General features: G+C 38.8%; 1 protein-coding gene across 14 annotated transcripts in view; it reads right to left on the reverse strand.

Moving 5' to 3' along the window:
- Positions 1 to 18,025, reverse strand: part of NBEA (neurobeachin) — an 834,265-nt gene that overhangs the window by 413,121 nt on the left and 403,119 nt on the right. For all 14 annotated transcript variants that reach the window (XM_034758618.1, XM_034758629.1, XM_034758620.1 and 11 more), the window contains one exon: positions 550 to 611. In XM_034758618.1, the coding sequence (XP_034614509.1) occupies positions 550 to 611 (62 nt within the window). The remainder of the gene's footprint in view (positions 1 to 549; positions 612 to 18,025) is intronic.

Consider the following 18,025-nt stretch of genomic DNA (forward strand, 5'->3'; position numbering starts at 1 on the left):
TTCTCACAGAAACACTCAATTATGTTAAATAATTTGAATGTATGATATTGGAAAAATGGAAAATTAAAAAAAAAATCCAAGCATCTGAGGGATCATTAATAACCATTTTACCCAGCTTTTTAAATACTGACTGAAAGCTTACATCAAATGTGCAATAACTTACATCATGTATCCTAGAGGTGAAAGTTAATGTTATTACATAATAACGTTTTAAAAATAACTAATTCAGGAAAATGGAAGTCTCATGTGAAATTATGACCAAAAATTCTGCATAACAGGATAAAATATATAATGTATATGCATATATATTTTACAAATAACTCTTTACAAAATATTACTTTGCATGTCAATATGAATGTACTGTTGCTCTACAACATGTACCAAGAAATCACACTTTACAGAAAGATGTGAGAAATGGCATTTGTATTTGCATCATATTCAAATAGAAAGAATGAAAGAAAAAAAATAAGCAAGAATAACAAACTCAAAATTTAGTAATATGTCACTGTGTGAAGAAACTAATACAATTAAAGCCAAAAAATGTCTTACCTGTGAACAAAGCAGCATAACAAGTTCAACCACAGAAGTACTCGACTTCATACACACAAGGCCTGCAATAAACAAACAATCAAAAGTGAATTAAAAAGGTTACATATATCAAGCTGTCAAAACTCCGTGGTTTTATACATTCTATAAAACTGAATTTATTTCCTTAAAACCAATGCAACATGGGTATTTTCAAGCATTCAAATTTACTGAAACAAGTTTGAAGTGAAAACGGCCTTGAGAACTTTTGAGTCAGATATAAATAAATGTACAGAAAGCAGCACACAATTGTTTGGAATCATCATTGTAATGTGTAGGTTAGAGTTTTGTATTTAATCATATTTTATATTTAAAATAATTTTTTTAGGGTTAGCGCATGTTAATGACTAGTAGAAAGCAGTCTTACCCAAGAAAACTTCATATAGAAATACATTGTGAATATACCACAATCATCTTTGGAGGCCTGAACCTACATAGACTTATGTATATGAATAACTTTAGTCACATACTCTCGTCTTTGCAGGATCAGACCCTTGTTTAAGATTTTCTTTTGGAAACTTCCCCTTCATGTAGTTGAAAATATAAAATATTTAGTTAAGGAAAATACGATTGCCATAATAGCTGTCATTTGTTTAATGTGCTTCTGAAATAATACAATTAACTACAGGCTTCCACTAAAATGTCTTAATATAATTAAATATTACTTTGTTTTCCCCAAAATATGGGCTGAAGATGTAAAGGAGAAATACATTTCCTTAGTTACAGTGTCAGTAAAAATAAAATCAGCACTTAGAATGAAGAATGAATTTTGTCATCCGTAATTCTTAGATCATTTATAAATTAAAGCAACATGAGCATAGTTAAATATACAGAACTTTATACTTAACTCTGAATAATTATTACAATATAATGTGTTCATATTTATTTGCAGCTTCAGAACTGTAGATTTCCTTTTGGAGAGAATCAGTGTCACATTTTGCATGTAAAAGATACATTTTAAATAGTGGATTGGCCATTTGAAATACAATAGGTATTGGAGGAGAAAGGCAAATTTATTTTGTTAATTTTAAATATGGTAGTTTTAAATTTTAAAATTAAATAGGATATACATTCATTTTAATGGTTTGGGACACAGACACGCTTCCTAGGATGCTGAATAAAAAAGTCAAATATAGAAAAAGTTTCTTCATAGCACTAGTTACTAAATGGAAAGTTGAACAGCAAATGGATTTGTTTTAAGTAGGTTTCAACAAACAGCCCTTAGAGACAGAAGTACTCCTACACAATAGCATGTATATTTATTGCAGGTAGTGGATAAATACTCTTTTGTGCCCGCTTTGCTAACCACCCCATCCTTATTGTATTGTAAGACAGAACAAGCTGTAAGAAGCCACTAGTATTCCATTTTATCAGTTCTATGAGCAGACAGTTAACTAATGAAATAAGATGTAGATGTGAAAAGCTCATTTAGGGAGACAATTGATGTAATTGATCAGCTATTCTTATGCTCAAGTGCTAGGGGATCAAAAAGATTAATGGGACACTTTTCACCTGCAGGCTACTTCAACTATGTGAAACCTGACAAAGAAAAACTAAAGAGGATGACCAACCCATACAGCTAAATCAACACAATTAGCATGGATATTCTGAATATTTCAAGACAGAATATACTATTTGCACCTATATAAATCCACTTAGGTTCACTGGAATTCAAAATTCTATTTCTGCCACATATACATATTTCCTTTCAAAATTAAAATATTTGTCTTATAGTGTGTGATTTAGGCAAAATAAATTATAAAAAAGAATTCCTCCTAAAGTAATTTTCTCAAAAATTACTTCTTGAACTATTAATTGTCCTTTAAAAAGAGAACAAATGTTTCTAGTCATCACATACAATTGAGTAGAATAAAGACAAGATACCTACATCAGATAAGTAATTAGGTCTTCTGCAGTGATTCCTCTGTATACCTTTGATACATTTTCAAAAATAAACAGAGTGAACTATTTGGAAAATATTTTGTACACAGAACAAATATGCCCATTTGTTTCATTACATTAGAAATGTCTGAAGTCCAAAGGCATTTTATAGTACACCTCTCCCCCGATATAACGCTGTCCTCAGGAGCCAAAAAAATCTTACTGCATTATAGGTGAAACCGTGTTATATCGAACTTGCTTTGATTCGCCGGAGTGCGCAGCTCCACCCCCCCGAGCACTGCTTTACCGCGTTATATCAGAATTTGTGTTATATCGGGTTGCGTTATATCGGGGTAGAGGTGTAGTTAAGTCATAGGCAGAGCTCTCACTGACCTGGACAAAGTTTGGTGTGTGGAACAAAAGTAGAACAAGACTATCTGACAGAAAGTCAAAATTATTATTCATTATTTCTATTATGCTAGTAATTGGGTATCAGGATCCTTTTGTATTAGGCAGTGTGCAAACAATACAATACCTGCCTAACTTACAATCCATATCAATGCAAATGTAGCTATTTAGAATATAAAAAGTTACCATAATTTAATCAAACTTTGAAAAATCTTCCTTGTATTATTATTGGCTTAGTGAAGCAAGGCCCCACACTCTATTTCATAGCATTTATCTGTTTGTCTGGATGTAATATAACAACTTTGGAACACTGTGTCTGATCAATTCCAAAATTTCAGGTAGTACCGTATTGATTTGGGCGAAAAACAGAAAAAAAACAGATTGGGGAACTGAAGGACCCAGAGCCCCTGACATCTGGTTAGCACACCAATCAGGACTGTAATTGTCTATAGATCAAAGGCAGTTGATGACAGCTATTAAACACCTTTCATCATAACACTGCCCCCACCCATCTCATCCCACTATATTTTAAAAAGTTGACACCCTGAATGACTTATCTCCCAGACAGAAAAAAGGAAGTTATTTAACAAATTACAAATTGTAAATATTTAACCATTTACACATGAAAACAGGTGAGGAGGGAAGGCAGTTCACAGGAAGCGTGTGTGTGTGTGTGTGTGTGTGTGTGTGTGTGTGTGTGTGTGTGTGTGTGTGTGTGTGTTCGTTCAGGGAGTGGAGGTATGCAAGGAGCCTCTGCCTACTGAATAGGATCCGAAGAAGTGGGCTGTAGTCCACGAAAGCTTATGCTCTAATAAATTTGTTAGACTCTAAGGTGCCACAAGTACTCCTGTTCTTTTTTGAATAGGAAGCCCACTTGTCTGGTTTTAATATAAGAGCGGCCATACTGGGTCAGACCAAAGGTCCATCTAGCACAGTATCCTGTCTTCTGACAGTGGCCACAGCCAGGGGCCCCAGGGGGAATGAACGGAACAGTTAATCATCAAGGGAGTCATTCCTTGTTGTGCTTCCTTAGGGGCGCCTTTCCATTCCTTCCTTAGGAAGAGACAGGTATTAGTAATTTTGAACTGGACAGTCCTCTTATCGGGTGGTTTCTTCCATCTGGTTCTGAAACAAAACTGTATGTGGATGTCTCCAATATTGGACAGAGGAATGCCACTTCGAAGAGCGTACAGTTCCGCCCCTCTCCCATCCCCCCGGTGTGACCCTGCACACACCATGAATGCAAGGGTCATGTTGGCAGGGGCAGGGCAGCACACTCTTCAAAATGGCACCTCTCTGTCCAGCATAACCTCGCATGCGCAGTCACATCAGCAGGGGTGGGCCATGCTGACAGAAGTGGGCTCACATTATTCTCAGAATAGCAGAATGTCTGGTGTTCCAGGAATGTTTAAGTGGCCATACTACAAAGCAATGAAGTGTGCAACCCTCTAGACATGGATGGGCTAACACAGGAGCAGTAATAAAGGAAAAGTGAGGGAGATGCACAGAGCTTCTAGCATATAGCAGAGGGGGAACTGGTGGGGCACACAGAGACCCTGCCATGGGGGCAGGGAGGACACACAGCACTTGGCATAGGGCAGAAGAGAGAATGGGAGGTACAGAGAGTCACTGGCATGGAGAATAGGAAACCCTCATACAGAAGGAACTGGAGAATTGGGGACATACAGGGCCCCTGGCATGAGAGAGGGGGGAGTGGATTTGCAGGGAGTCACTGAAATAGAAGGGAAAGGGAGGCAGACACACAGGGAGCTTGTGAAGGGGAACTGAAGGATGCAAGGAGCCAGTAGTGTGTACAATGAGTTTGGCCTACTGAAGCAATCAAGCGTGCAACCCCTTCTAGCTATGATAGTACTCAGAGGCCCAGGCTGAGATCGTGGCCCCATTGTGCTGGGCACTGTACAAACACACAGGTAACAGACATTTTCTCCCCTAAAGGGCTCACAGTCTAAATAACCAGGCAAAAGGTGGGAGAAAGGAAATTGTATCCCCATTTTACAGATAAGAAAATAAGGCAGAAAGTGGTGGAATCGCTTCCCCAAAGGTCACTCTGTGCCACAGATAGGAACAGAATCTATGTCTCCTTAGTCCCAATCTTATGCTTGAATTGCTAGCTTACCCTTCTTTAAATGAAATAAGCATCATTCCATAGGCAATGCATGGGGGGGGGGGCATGCGGAGTCAAGTGCCTCCCAAGATTGCTGCTTGACTTGCTGTGGAGTGGGGAAAGAGGGGTTCTGTTCTTCTCCTGCTGTGTCAACCCCCTGGTACACTCAGCCCCTGTCCCCAGCAGCCAGGCCTGGGCAAGGAGTGGAAGGAGCAGGACCAGCCACTTCTCACGCCCGCCACTCAGGGTCACTGCTCTGTGCAGTGCAGCAGCTGCATTAGAGAGTCTGGCGTCTTCTGCTCCCCGCTCAGGCAGGGCTGCTGGGGACAGGAGCTGAGCGAGCCAGAGTCCCCTCTTCCCCCACCCAGCATGTTTCCGTCTCACTTGGCCCCTGTCCCACCACTGCCTCCTCAGCTAGGCTCTATCTCAGGCAGTCGCCATGTTGCACAGAGCAGTGACCTGGAGTGGCCGGTTTTAGCTGCATAAGAAGTGGCTCTGTCCCACTCCCTGCCCAGCCTGGCCACCAGGGAGAGCAGCCAAACATGCTGCGGGGCAGGCACAGTGAGAGAAAGACAAGCCCCCTTTCCATCCCCGCAGGTAACATAGGGTGGGGAGAGCGTGTTGGCCCCAGGCTGGGTGCAGGGTGTGGAGGGTCGCTGGGAAGAGGAGACATGTGGGGCGGTCATGTGTCCTCCCCATTAGATTGTGCCCCACCCCCCCAGTCTGGGGAGGCACAAGTCATCTATGCATTATTCTTATTTCAAAGTGATTTTTAGAAATTATACAGTCGTTACATTGGGTACAGATTGCTACAGCAAATTAGAGGGATAGAGGCATTACAAAACTGTGGCTTTTGTAACTGTGGAAAACACACATCTCTTCTTCCCCCCCACATAGCTCCAGTGATAAAATGTGTTGTAATTTGAAAGAAATAACTGTTGCCTATGTTTTTCAGCTGTAGATGGGTTGTCCCTATACAATCTATATCAAATGCTATTAAAGAAGCTTAACATAATTATTAAAATACAAGTAGATACTTCCTGCATACATCAAGGTTAAAAAGGTCACTGTTCAACTGAATGGACTACATGCCGTCTATATTTTCTCTTCTTAGTACTTTCCTTCATCGTCTAGTCTCAGTTCATTAAATATAACCATCAAGTTCAGCAGCTTGATGGCAACAATGACCACATGTATGGATGCAGTAACTGGGGGCACCAAGTGCATGACCTTAGCTAATCTGTAATAAATGATGTATGGCTAGTAATTAGTTGGAAATGCTCTGGTTTTTCAGTGCTCTTCGGTTGCCTCTTAATATACGCTAATTATATTTTTTTGCCATCACTGTGACCTATTAATGCATAAAAAAGATTAATTTCAACTTTACTATTTTAAGTTATGTCTGTGGCATTAATACAATGAAAGCTTCAAAACTTTAAACTCACTATGCTGAACTAGTCAATCTATATGAATTTCTTTTTCTGAATAAATACAAAGGAGGTTGATAACCTCATTTAAAAAAAAAAACCTTATGAAATAAGATCATGGTTTTGAACATCTTTTTATTATTATTAATACAATATGTGTAGGAGTCTAACTGAAATACCATCACTATTTCGTCTGGTCTTTATCAAGGTTTGTCTGCAGTTTCTTTCAATTATTTTACTTTGGGTTAACTTAAAACCTTATTGAACTACAATCAATTGTAATATTAGCATGAAAAATGTTTCATATCCTTTATGGAGCTTAGAACAACTCTTAATAAATCAGATCATTAGAACCTGCAAATAACTTTAACTGAATTACAGTTTCTGATTAACTGAGCAAGTGTCAGGTATGTTTATGCAGAAAGTGAGAGAGCAGCTTACTTATTATAGACTTAATTCACATAAAAAATTGGACACTCTCACCAACCCATGGCATATACTCAAAACTTAAGACATTCTATATAGAATATAAGCATGTGTGAAAAAACAAAGGTATATTAAATGATTAAATTAAATTATATGCATTATTTTTATTACCATGTGGAAAAAGTGCATGAGATTAAGAATTTTTGGAAATGAACAACATTGCTTAAAACTCAAATATTGAAAAAGAACTTGAACGGAATACACCTTTTCCTTTCCTCTTCTAACTTCTTATTGGCTATTTTTGATTCCTTTTCCACTCATAGGGTCTTCCATGTCCTTGTAACAAACCTAAATTCCCTTAGTTTATCTGTAAGGATTGCTACCGAGTATCACGAGACCCACTCCCCTTCCACAGGAGCTGTGCACTCTTTCTCCACCACAAGTCCTGCAGTCCTTCCTGGCCTGTGTATCCAGGGATGGAATGGAAACCAAACATGGATCTCTCTACCTGACACAGCACAGATAATTACAACTGCCCAATTGAATTCAGCCTTTCCATTGTATTTTATTAGTGTTTATTAGAGATGGTTCACCAAAGTGGTGATGAGATCCATATTAGATTTAGTTAGAGGGGTTGTATTGGTGACTGGAGCAGGATTAGTTTTGTGTTTAACAACATTAAATCTATTACAAATGTTTTTGGTTGAAAATGGCAAAATGTTTCAAAATTAGCAGGTCTTGTAAAATTTCCTCCATCTGAGGCCAAAATCTTACAACTGTTTATTTGAGGAATTCTGGCCGTATTCAAAGTGGAGCTAGAAAATAATCTTCAAGTGTTTGAATTTAGGAAAAATAAAAATTGTATTTGTGGGTTCAAATCTGTATCCTTCCATTTCCCACCCTAACCTGACATTCAAAGGGATTTGGATTCAATGCTCTATCTCAACTGTAGTATTGACTGTGAGAGATACACGGAGGGTAAGCCAATACTGAAGTGATAAGGGATGTATAGGGAAGACAAAGAGCTCAAGAAAGGGTGCAACAACACAGATGGAAATGAGTGTGATATGTATAAAATTAGTTATTATTTGAAATGAGACAGCTTTACTGTTGGACAGGGAAAAAGTGTGAAAGGTTATTGGAAGGCTGAGGTGACTTAAGTCAGCTCACAGAGAAACACTGAAAGAGGTACTTGCCTGTGCCCAGCTCTGGAAAAACAATGAATTAAGCAGTACTTAATCAGTAGCCAGCAGTGGAGAAATCCTTCCCTTTTCATCTAATCCATATGACAGTTTTTATAGAAATATTGTTAACTTGGTACTGGTGGAATACTAGTGGCTCCCTCAATCAGGTGGGCTGTGCCTTCTCAAGGGAAAAGACAGAGGAGTATTGGGGAAGATGATACAAAAGGAACATGGAACAGGATATAACCCTTTGCAAGGCTTACATTGAAAGCTGGATTTCAGAACTGACAGTATTGCATAGTTTGTATGCAATTGGGTTATGTTGGTGGGCTAGATTTGCCAATAGTGTAAAGCCTGTCAAACATTCAGTAATGGTGGAAAATCTGCTGGGGAAATGCCAGTTGTGGCACAAATCAGCTACAACCTCACAAACTGGGGTCGGGGGGTGGGAAGGGGTCACTGCAGTCCAAGAAGTTGGCACCGATCAAAAATGTGGCAGGTAGAGTCAGGGTCAGTTATTGAGCACTGATCTTCAGCAGCTCTTGCTGGCAGAATTCTTATGGAAAGTCCAAGTGCAAATTAAATCTGCCCCTATGCTAGGCACCATGGGAGATAGGCTGCATAAGCATCACAGCCTATCCCCCCACAAGGGGTAAATCCCCAATGGAGTGCAAGGGGCTGCTAATAAGAGGTGTCATTTAAGTGAATATGAATTTGACCCAGTGTATTTATAGTTAATAAAAATTGTTATGTTTACATCTCAGTTTTGTCTGGTCCTGTAACTCATTCTCTGAAGCTAGTATCCTATATATAGAAAAGCCATCACCTTGTTTCTTAGACATCAAACAGGTCACTGAAGAAGTCTCTCTCAAAGTTTGTGGGGATTTCTGGAACGCCTATCTTAAGAACACTATTGTGAGCATTGATAGGTCATGTAAATAACACAAATTGCCTCAAATTGTCAGTTCAATTTGGGCTCAGATGTAAGAAACAGATCCTAATTCTAGTCTTACAAGAAAAAAGCATGTGGATTCAAATACTCTTTCTAAAAGAAAGAATACCTACATATTCTTAGCCACTCTGGTTACGAAAGGGAACCTAAAGTAGAAACATAACATACGTAAAAGAGCAACAGAATGGCAAAAAATCACTACAACACAGTGATTATAGGAAGGTGATTTAGTACAATATATACAAAATTTATTCTTAAAAAATTACAGGCTTTCAGACTATCTCATGAGCTATAACGCTGCAAATATTACAGAAGTTGGTGCCACATTACTCTTAGGAATCCAGTCTCTCACTAGAATTTTTTCCAAGATACATTAATGTGAATGGAAGTCATATATAGAATTCTCATACATCAAATGGAGAAGAAAACACTTAATCCATTTAAAAAAAACCACACAATTTAATTTATAACATTGCAAAAAAAAAAAAAAAAAAAAAAAAAAAAAAAAGGTTTTCATATATCCATTTTGTCATTTTCCAGATCTGGTAATTCTTCAGTAAGACATCAGTTACTGATGTTCTTAATGTGTTGTACTTGTATTTGTGTTTCCCTCTTCTAGTAAAAATAGTTAGCTCTGGGCACTCTTGAAAATATTTTGCAGTGATAGATTGTATTAATTTGTCTTCTCCAACTGACATAAAGGGGGCAGATCTTCAGCTGGTGTAAACTGACATAGCTCAATCAAGAATCTATTAGTATGACACCCACCAACCACCAATAGTAAAAATAAAATATCTCCCCTTTTATAGGAGAATAGCACCCTAAAAGTTAGTTTTAAGGCACCAATTTAGGTATCGACTGAAGTGAATGAGACCACCTTTGGAGTAAGGTGCTACTTAATGTGAGTAAAAGTATAAGAATTTGGCCCTAAATTATTAACAGCAGAGCAACTAAATTCACATGTCTCAATCTACTCGGAAGTCCTCTTTCAGCACATCTACACCAACAATTAAAAATCCAGTGATCACACTTTATTATCTTCTCATTCATATTCACTAATATTTCTTTGCGAACTGTTTATCTATCACTTTTGGACAGAGTTCAGACTGACTGATAAGGGGTGGAACCAGCTGAGCTGCAAGCAGTTAGCACAGCACAGTCCTGAGGTCCTCATGCAGTTTTATAGATCCATAATTTTTTTAAGACCATTATGATTCCTGTACAACACAGACTACAGAAATTTACCCAGTAACTCCTGTATCTAGCCCCATAATTTGTGGATGAACTAAAGCTTATCTTTTAAAAAGACATGCAAACTTGAGTAAAGACTCAGTAATGGAGAATTTACCAACCCAAATCTCAGTTATTTTGAAATATTTATTTCTTGTGTTTCAGTTTCCTTTATTTCAGAAACTAGCATTGACATCACTTTGCCTCCTTCATTTGCCATTGTACAGTTGTCTCCACTGATGGACTGAAATTCTTTTGCCCTCGTTATTTATTATTTGTGATTTGGCATTACAAAAATGTCTCCATACACCAGAGGTTCCCCAAATGTTTTTTGCTAAACCCCCTTTAGAGATTCATGACATGTCTGCCCCCTTTGGCACAGGGGAAAGGGGAGACTTAGATTGTGGTGAGTTCAGAGTCCGTGTGAAGAGGAAGGTAAAGGGGAAAATCCCCATATGACCAGCATGTGTGGTTAAGAGACTCATGTGCCCCATTCAAATCCCAGCTGCTCAGAGAAGCAACTGATGCACGGTGGCTCTGCAGCCTCCGTGTGTGCATGTATGCGTGGGGCCAGGATGTATGTGGGGCCAGGATGTATGCATGGGGTATCTTCTTTATACCTTTGTTGCAGTCCTTTTTTATTGTATAAAAATGTATCCAAATGGGGGGGGGGGAGGAGTAGTTTGTTTTAATTTGTAAATAAAACAGGCTTGATAACTTCCTAACATTTATGCTCAAGTAACATTGGCATGTGGTTAGATAACTTGTTTACCAAGTTTAAAACTGGTGCAATTTGAAACAGCTCAGTTACTAACCCTTCAACTATCAAATTGTATCTTAAAATGGAAAATAGCATTTAGCTAAGAATATGCATATAATTATTTTAAGTGTGGTAGCATAAGGCGAGCGAAATAAAAATCATGATCGACAGATTGTGAAATTAACTATGTATTACTGCTATTTTTTTTTAAATACTTTTCAACAAAAACTTTCTTGGTGTTATCCTTCCAAACTTTTCTAATTCAGAATTTAACCACACCTTCTCTGATCAGTAAGTCTCAGTTTTCCCTGAATATGTTTCTTGAATCTAGGCTCTGTCCAAATGTTTATGCTTTCCCTCCATATCATTTATAAAATCTAACTTTTTTTTTCTCTGTCTAGATAGCAAAAACTTTCGTGATCAATCTTGATTACTGCGAGTCCTGTGGCACCTTTAAGACTAACAGATGTATTGGAGCATAAGCTTTTGTGGGTGAATGCCCACTTTGTTGGATGCATGTATATATATGTATATATTACATCTGTTAGTCTTAAAGGTGCCACAGGACTCTGTTGCTTTTTACAGATCCAGACTAACACGGCTACCCCTCTGATACTTGATTACTGCAATGTCCCCCTTTATGGTCTTCCTGCCACCCATGTTTTGACTCTACCTCAACTTCCTTGTAGAATATGGATGCTAATATTTTCTCCTGTGTATCTTAATCCAATCACTACAATGCAAATGATACCAGTTTCAAAACCCTTTTTGTGTGCATCTATACAACTGTTTCTTAAAGTATCAACTATTCTGTTCACAAACCTTGTGAACTTAGTGACCAATCACTCTTTCTCTAATCCCGATGGTTCTTTTCTAACCTAATCACCTTATTTTTTTTATACCCCTTTTTGTGTCTTGTGTGAAAATAGATTGTAAACTTTTTAGATAGGGAACACTTGTAATTTATCTATACTGTAAGGTGCCTAACAATTTTGGGTGCTGTAATATAATAATGTTAAGTCTGGTTAATGATATATTAATTAAAAGAAAGATGTGAGCAAGTCCATACATTGGAGATGCTTGGAAAGTGTAGTTTTTCTTTGGAGCTTTGTCTCCATGACTCAAAATACAGATGTCAACATGGACCTCTTTAAGTTTTAATCTATTTGGACAGGATAACTTTGGCTCCGTCTATTGTGGATGTCCCCAAAATGTCCAACAGCCATTAATCTACACAAAATTCTAGATTCTTAGTAAGGCAAAACTTTGCTGCCCTCCCATGAATCCAGACAGTGAAACTGTTATACACTGTCATCTGAGAAAGAAGGGGGTGGGAGGGGAGACACTTATGCACAAAGGATTATAATCAAAGTCACCTTATTTTATATACTAGGTTGTTAAGTGAGAATGACTATAGAAGGTTACTGACTAAACAACAGCTAAAAATCAGAAATCACCATCTTGTCCATAGGGCCAAAGGGAGGCTTGCACAAGATCTTTAAGTCACAATTTAAACTATAGCTTAGGACAAACTCCAAGATAGAGATCTGTATCTTATAAGAGCCCTTAAGAAACTAATCATCAGCTTGGGAAACCAGTGAAAAAACAACAACCCTATATTGGATACACAGAGGTCAGAAGCCCAACCTTTTGAAATACTGATAGTTAGGTACATACCAAAAACTTCCTGCAGAAGATCTAAGACTTTGTTCAAGGCGCGCACACACACACACACACACACACACACACACACACACACCTGTCACTTAGGAAAATAAAAGAACTTCTCCCAAATCATGTAATAAGTAATGGATGCAATGGGACTCCTTCCTCCAAGAGGGTTAACCCCTTGCACATGAAGTCATCAGAGATAGGATCTGGAATGTACTGACACAGGAGACTGGGAATCTGGGTAAGGACTCACAGCTTGTACATGAACAGCTCGAATGTTGACAAACCAGGCTCTTCTTGGGCAAGCAGGAACAGTTCCATCTGCCTCAATCTTTGAGACAACCTTGACTAATGGGAAGCTGGGGATAGGAGGGAGTCAGATAAAGCAAGCCCATGGACCAAGGGACAAAAAAGATTCTATGGTGGGCCACAATAGACCACATCTAGGTACCCACTGCAATTCTTCTGGAATTAGGTACTCATCACTGACATAAACAGGTCATATATGGGAACTCCCACCTGGACAAAGGGGTTCTAATAAGAAGAGGGAGTGACCACTCCCTAGGAAATACTGCATTTTAGTTTAGCCTGCATGCAAAGATGGTCTGACCACCATGAGGGCTATTAGATGCTTTTCTTTCCACAGGAAGAGGATACTCAATTCTCTTATTAACCTGGGATGCCTGGTTTTCCACAATGATTTCAACATATCAGAAAACAGTTCAGTTGTCTGATCAGATAACTGCTGCTGCTACTTTTTTTCCCTTTTGGCTCTGATCAGCTTCAAAGAGACAATCTCACTGTTCTATGTGAAATTTTACAATAAAAGCAAATGGCCATTTATGTGCAATTTAAACTCTCTCGGAGACATCTGTCCTTATGCCATCCAGAACTCCACCTGTGCCCTCTACCTCAGACTGGGCATAATCTTGACATGAGAAGAAATTAAGAAAGTTGTGTCCAGATTGGTGGTCCTGTGAATAGCAAGCTTTAATAGATGTATATGAATCTGGAAGTAAACCTGAGGAATGGATTATTTACATGAGACAACGACGGGGAAGTGGAAACTCTGCTGGGTGATAGCACCTAGAATTCACAAACTCCTTTTAGTTTCATAGCTTTCTACACTAAGGGGAAGACTTATTTATAATTAGTCTGGAAGTGCAATACAATTGGACAAGACTGTGAGAGTTTAGGAGACCTCATGAGCCAGGCCAAGAAAGTCCTATTGTCTTTGGTCTTTTCCACAAATGACTGAGTCTCTGGAAGAAATAATTCCAGGGGTAAACATTTAACTCCCAAAAGGAATACAAGACCTTTTATTCAAATATAGATGACACTTCAACGTACATAGTATCAAGTTGTGGCTCTGATAGTGAAATAGTTTTAAGCCTAATGATTGGAGGAGCCTGACAGAAGCTAGCTTGTCTATACATGGAAGTTATCTCAATATATGTTGAGATGTAAATTTAGACACATTCAATTATACTGGTATAACTCTGTGTGTTGACACTTATTCTTGTATAATAGTCCCCTTTACCTTCCTCTTCTGGAATAAGAGTGTCCACCTGGGTAGCTATACCAGTAAAATTTTCCTGTATAGACAAGCCCAAGTCAAAGGATATGAATTATCATTCAACATGTTTCTTTCCACCATCTCTAAAGGCCCTAAAGCAGTTTCTTAATTTTCTACCTTCATCACCAAACCTTTGAGTCAGTTTTCAGCAATGAATTTTGTTTTTATATTTAATCTATTGCATTTTAGACTTATAAACAGTGTAAAATAACTTCTATATCCATAACACCTCAACGGTATTGTTTTTCAAGTTAACTTGAAGTTGGCCAAGAGTTTTTCAAGTTCTTTCCTGGTGCACATCTTGAAGGCAAGTAACAAAAGCATGTACACAACCAACAGGATGTATTGCAGGAGTGTATATAAAACACATGGACAAGCAAAGGAGTTTTGTACTGTTGTAATGTTTAATTGGTCATCCAATTAAAGGTTTCAATACATGTCATAACGGCAAGTGCTAAACGGATATTGGTTTAAAGGCACATGGAAGGGAAGGCTGTGAAAAACAACCACTACCAACATCAATTTTGGAAAACCCCAGGGTACTGAGGTCAGGCTGAAGGTAAAGGACTATTTTATTGTATTATGGAAGAAATGTTCCAGAGCAAAACCTGGCACTGGGATGTTATTCACATCCTACAGGTTTATCAAGGCTAGATAGTTCTCTGGGAGCAATTGCTAGGATCCCTATGTAGATTGATTCTATTTTAAACCTCATGGGGGTGAGGAGTGGGGCAAATACCAGTCTAACCATTTCAAGTCCAAAATCAAGCAGAGTCCCCTGCTGGGTTTTGAATGATGAATTAAGTGGAATAAGAGCTGGAGAACCTCTGCCTGCAGGGAACTGCAATCACAGCATGAACATCCTTTAGATGCTGAATAAAATTCTGGCACAGGGCCTCATTTTTCTTTGGACCTCGACAGAGGAGGAGAAAATAATATAAGTAAAAAAGATGCTTGTCCTTAAAAAAATTCTACTACATAGTCTAGTGTTATCATGCAGCAGTTCCCCGTGTTTGATGTGATGAGTCCACCTACAGGTTATGTTAGAGTAGTACTTACAAATCAAAGGGCTTGCTCAGAAAGCCTTTATAAAATTGTTTTCTGGGAGCAACATCAAGTACGTCTCTCCAGGTTTGCTCCAGGATGAGACAAATTGGCAGAAAAACAAAAACAAATTAATTCTACCTAAAAGCAGAAGGCTAGGTCACTGCAAGAGAAAGGGATGGGGGAGAGGGGAGAATGCAAGACATCAGTTGGCTAGCGGAATCCTTGGTCTGACCCAGAACGGCCATTCTTATGTTCGTAAGCCACTGACCCTAAACGTATCAAGACCAAAGGAGTACAAGTATTTCCTTCTTTGAGAGAGTTACTGACCTAGTGGATAGTGGGGAAGCAGTAGAGGTGATATATCTTGATTTTAGGTAAGGCTTTTGACACTGTCCCACATGACATTCTCATAAGCAAACTAGGGAAATGTGGTCTAGATGAAATGAATATAAGGTGGGTGCACAACTGTTCGAATGACCATATTCAAAAAGCAGTTATCACCGCTGTCAAACAGATGGTATATCTAGTTGGGTCCCACAGGGGTCTGGTACTATTCAATATTTTCATTAATGACTTGGATAAAGGACTGGAGAGTATGCTTATAAGATTAGTGGATGATGGGAGGGGTTGCTCACATTTTGGAAGACAGGATTAGAATTCAAAATGACCTTTACAAATTGAAGAATTGGTCTGAATTCAACAAGATGAAATTCAATAAAGACAAGTGCAAAGTATTACACCTAGGAAAGAAAAATCAAATGCACAACTACATAGCTGTAGGAATAGGGAATAGCTGGCTAGGTGGTACTACTGCTGAAAAGGATCTGGGGGTACAGTGGATCACAAATTGAATACGAGTCAACAATGTGATGCACCTACAAAAAAAGCTAATATCATTCTGGGATGTATTAACAGGAGTGTTATATGTAAGACACGGGAGGTAATTGTCCTGTTCTATTTGGCACTGGTGAGGCATCAACTGGAATATTGTGTCCAGTTCTGGGTACCGCACTTTAGGACATACATGAACAAACTGGAAAGAGTCCAAAGGACACTAACAAAAATGATAAAAGGTTTAGAAAACCTGACCTATTAGGAAAGATTTAAAAAAAACAACAACAACTGGGCATGTTTAGTCTTGAGAAGAGAAGACTGAGGGGGAACTTGATAGTCTTCAAGTGTGTTAAGGGCTGTTATATAGAGGATAGGGATCAATTGTTCTCCATGTCCACTGAACATAGGATAAAAAGAAATGGGCTTAACCTGCAGCAAGGGAGATTTAGGTTAGATATTAGGAACAACTTTCTAACTATAAGGGTAGCTAAGCTCTGGAATAAGCTTCCAAGGGAGAATTCCCATCACTGGACGCTTTTAAAAACAAGTTGGACAAACACCTTTCAGGAATGGTCTAAATTTAGTTGGTCCTGCCACAGTTCAGATGGCTAGACTTGGTGACTCCTTGAGGTCCCTTCCAGCCCTACATTTCTATGAAGTCCTCAAGGGGGTATTCTACTATAGTTTTGGACACAGATACCAATCCTGTCCAGGTTTTCCTCAACTGCTTGAGAGCTGAAGAGTGACAACTAGCGATACACTGTCCAAGACTGCACAGGGCAAACAGGGCCTGAGAAATTCAAGAATGTCCCCTGGTCCAAATTTCTATATGTTCAAATTTTCCGAGTACTCCCTTACCCGCTCTCTATGAAGAGTTGTTTGTATTAAGTCTTGCTTGCTTCTTAATCATAAAATTTCCAGTTTTGTTAATAACATTTTAAAAACAAAATTCAACATTTCAGCCATTCTCAATACTTCTTCCCAACAGTTCTTACTCTTGAGATTTCTTAATGTCAAAATTTACTTTCCTGAAATCAAATGTCTTTTTAGAGCTCTGTTCTATTAATCCATTCCTTATTATACCGAATGAAAGTAATTGGTTTGAGGCTTTCATATTATTCTCTCATTTTCAATCAATTGTTTGCTATTAGTAAGCAACAGATCCAGGATAGGTTCTCCTCTACTTGTTATTTTGAATCATAAAGATGTATTGTTAACTGGTGTACTAGTGACGAGACAGAGTCAAAGTAGCAATTGACAATCCCTATCCTCCTAAAGTTAGACTCGGACCACAAAGGCTAAAGACGAAGAAGAGGGCATAAGTGATTAGCCTCTGTTACACAGTGAAAAGCATCTTTGAAACAATCCAAATCGTAAGACCATGATGGACTTTTTCAGCAGAAGTACAATTATATGTGAAATTAATTACTGTAGCTTCACTTTTCAAAAAAGTGCCAGATGATGTGCATTTTCCAGTAGCTATCTGAAACTCTCATTTGCAATATTTCCTGCCATGTTAAACACGTTCAGAACATACATTTCTGGGTGGGAATCTTAACAATTCAGGAGTTAAACCTGAAAGATCAGGACAACATACGTTGTTCCCTAGTTCACGGAATTCCTACAACCTAATTAAATGACTCATCAAGCTAGTACAGGGATCGATCGGCAACCTTTGGCATGCGGCCCGCCAGGGTAAACACCCTGGCGGGTCAGGCAGGTTTGTTTACCTGACGCGTCCGCGGGTTCGGCCGATTGCGGCTCCCACTGACCACAGTTTGCCACTCCAGGCCAATGGGGGCTGTGGGAAGTGGCGCGGGCCGAGGGATGTGCTGGCTGCGGCTTCTCGCAGGCCCCATTGGTGTGGGACGGTGAACCACAGTCAGTGGGAGCCACGATCAGCTGAACCTGCGGACGCG

Source organism: Trachemys scripta, chromosome 1 (assembly GCF_013100865.1).
Source record: "Trachemys scripta elegans isolate TJP31775 chromosome 1, CAS_Tse_1.0, whole genome shotgun sequence".
Classification (NCBI taxonomy): domain Eukaryota; kingdom Metazoa; phylum Chordata; order Testudines; family Emydidae; genus Trachemys; species Trachemys scripta.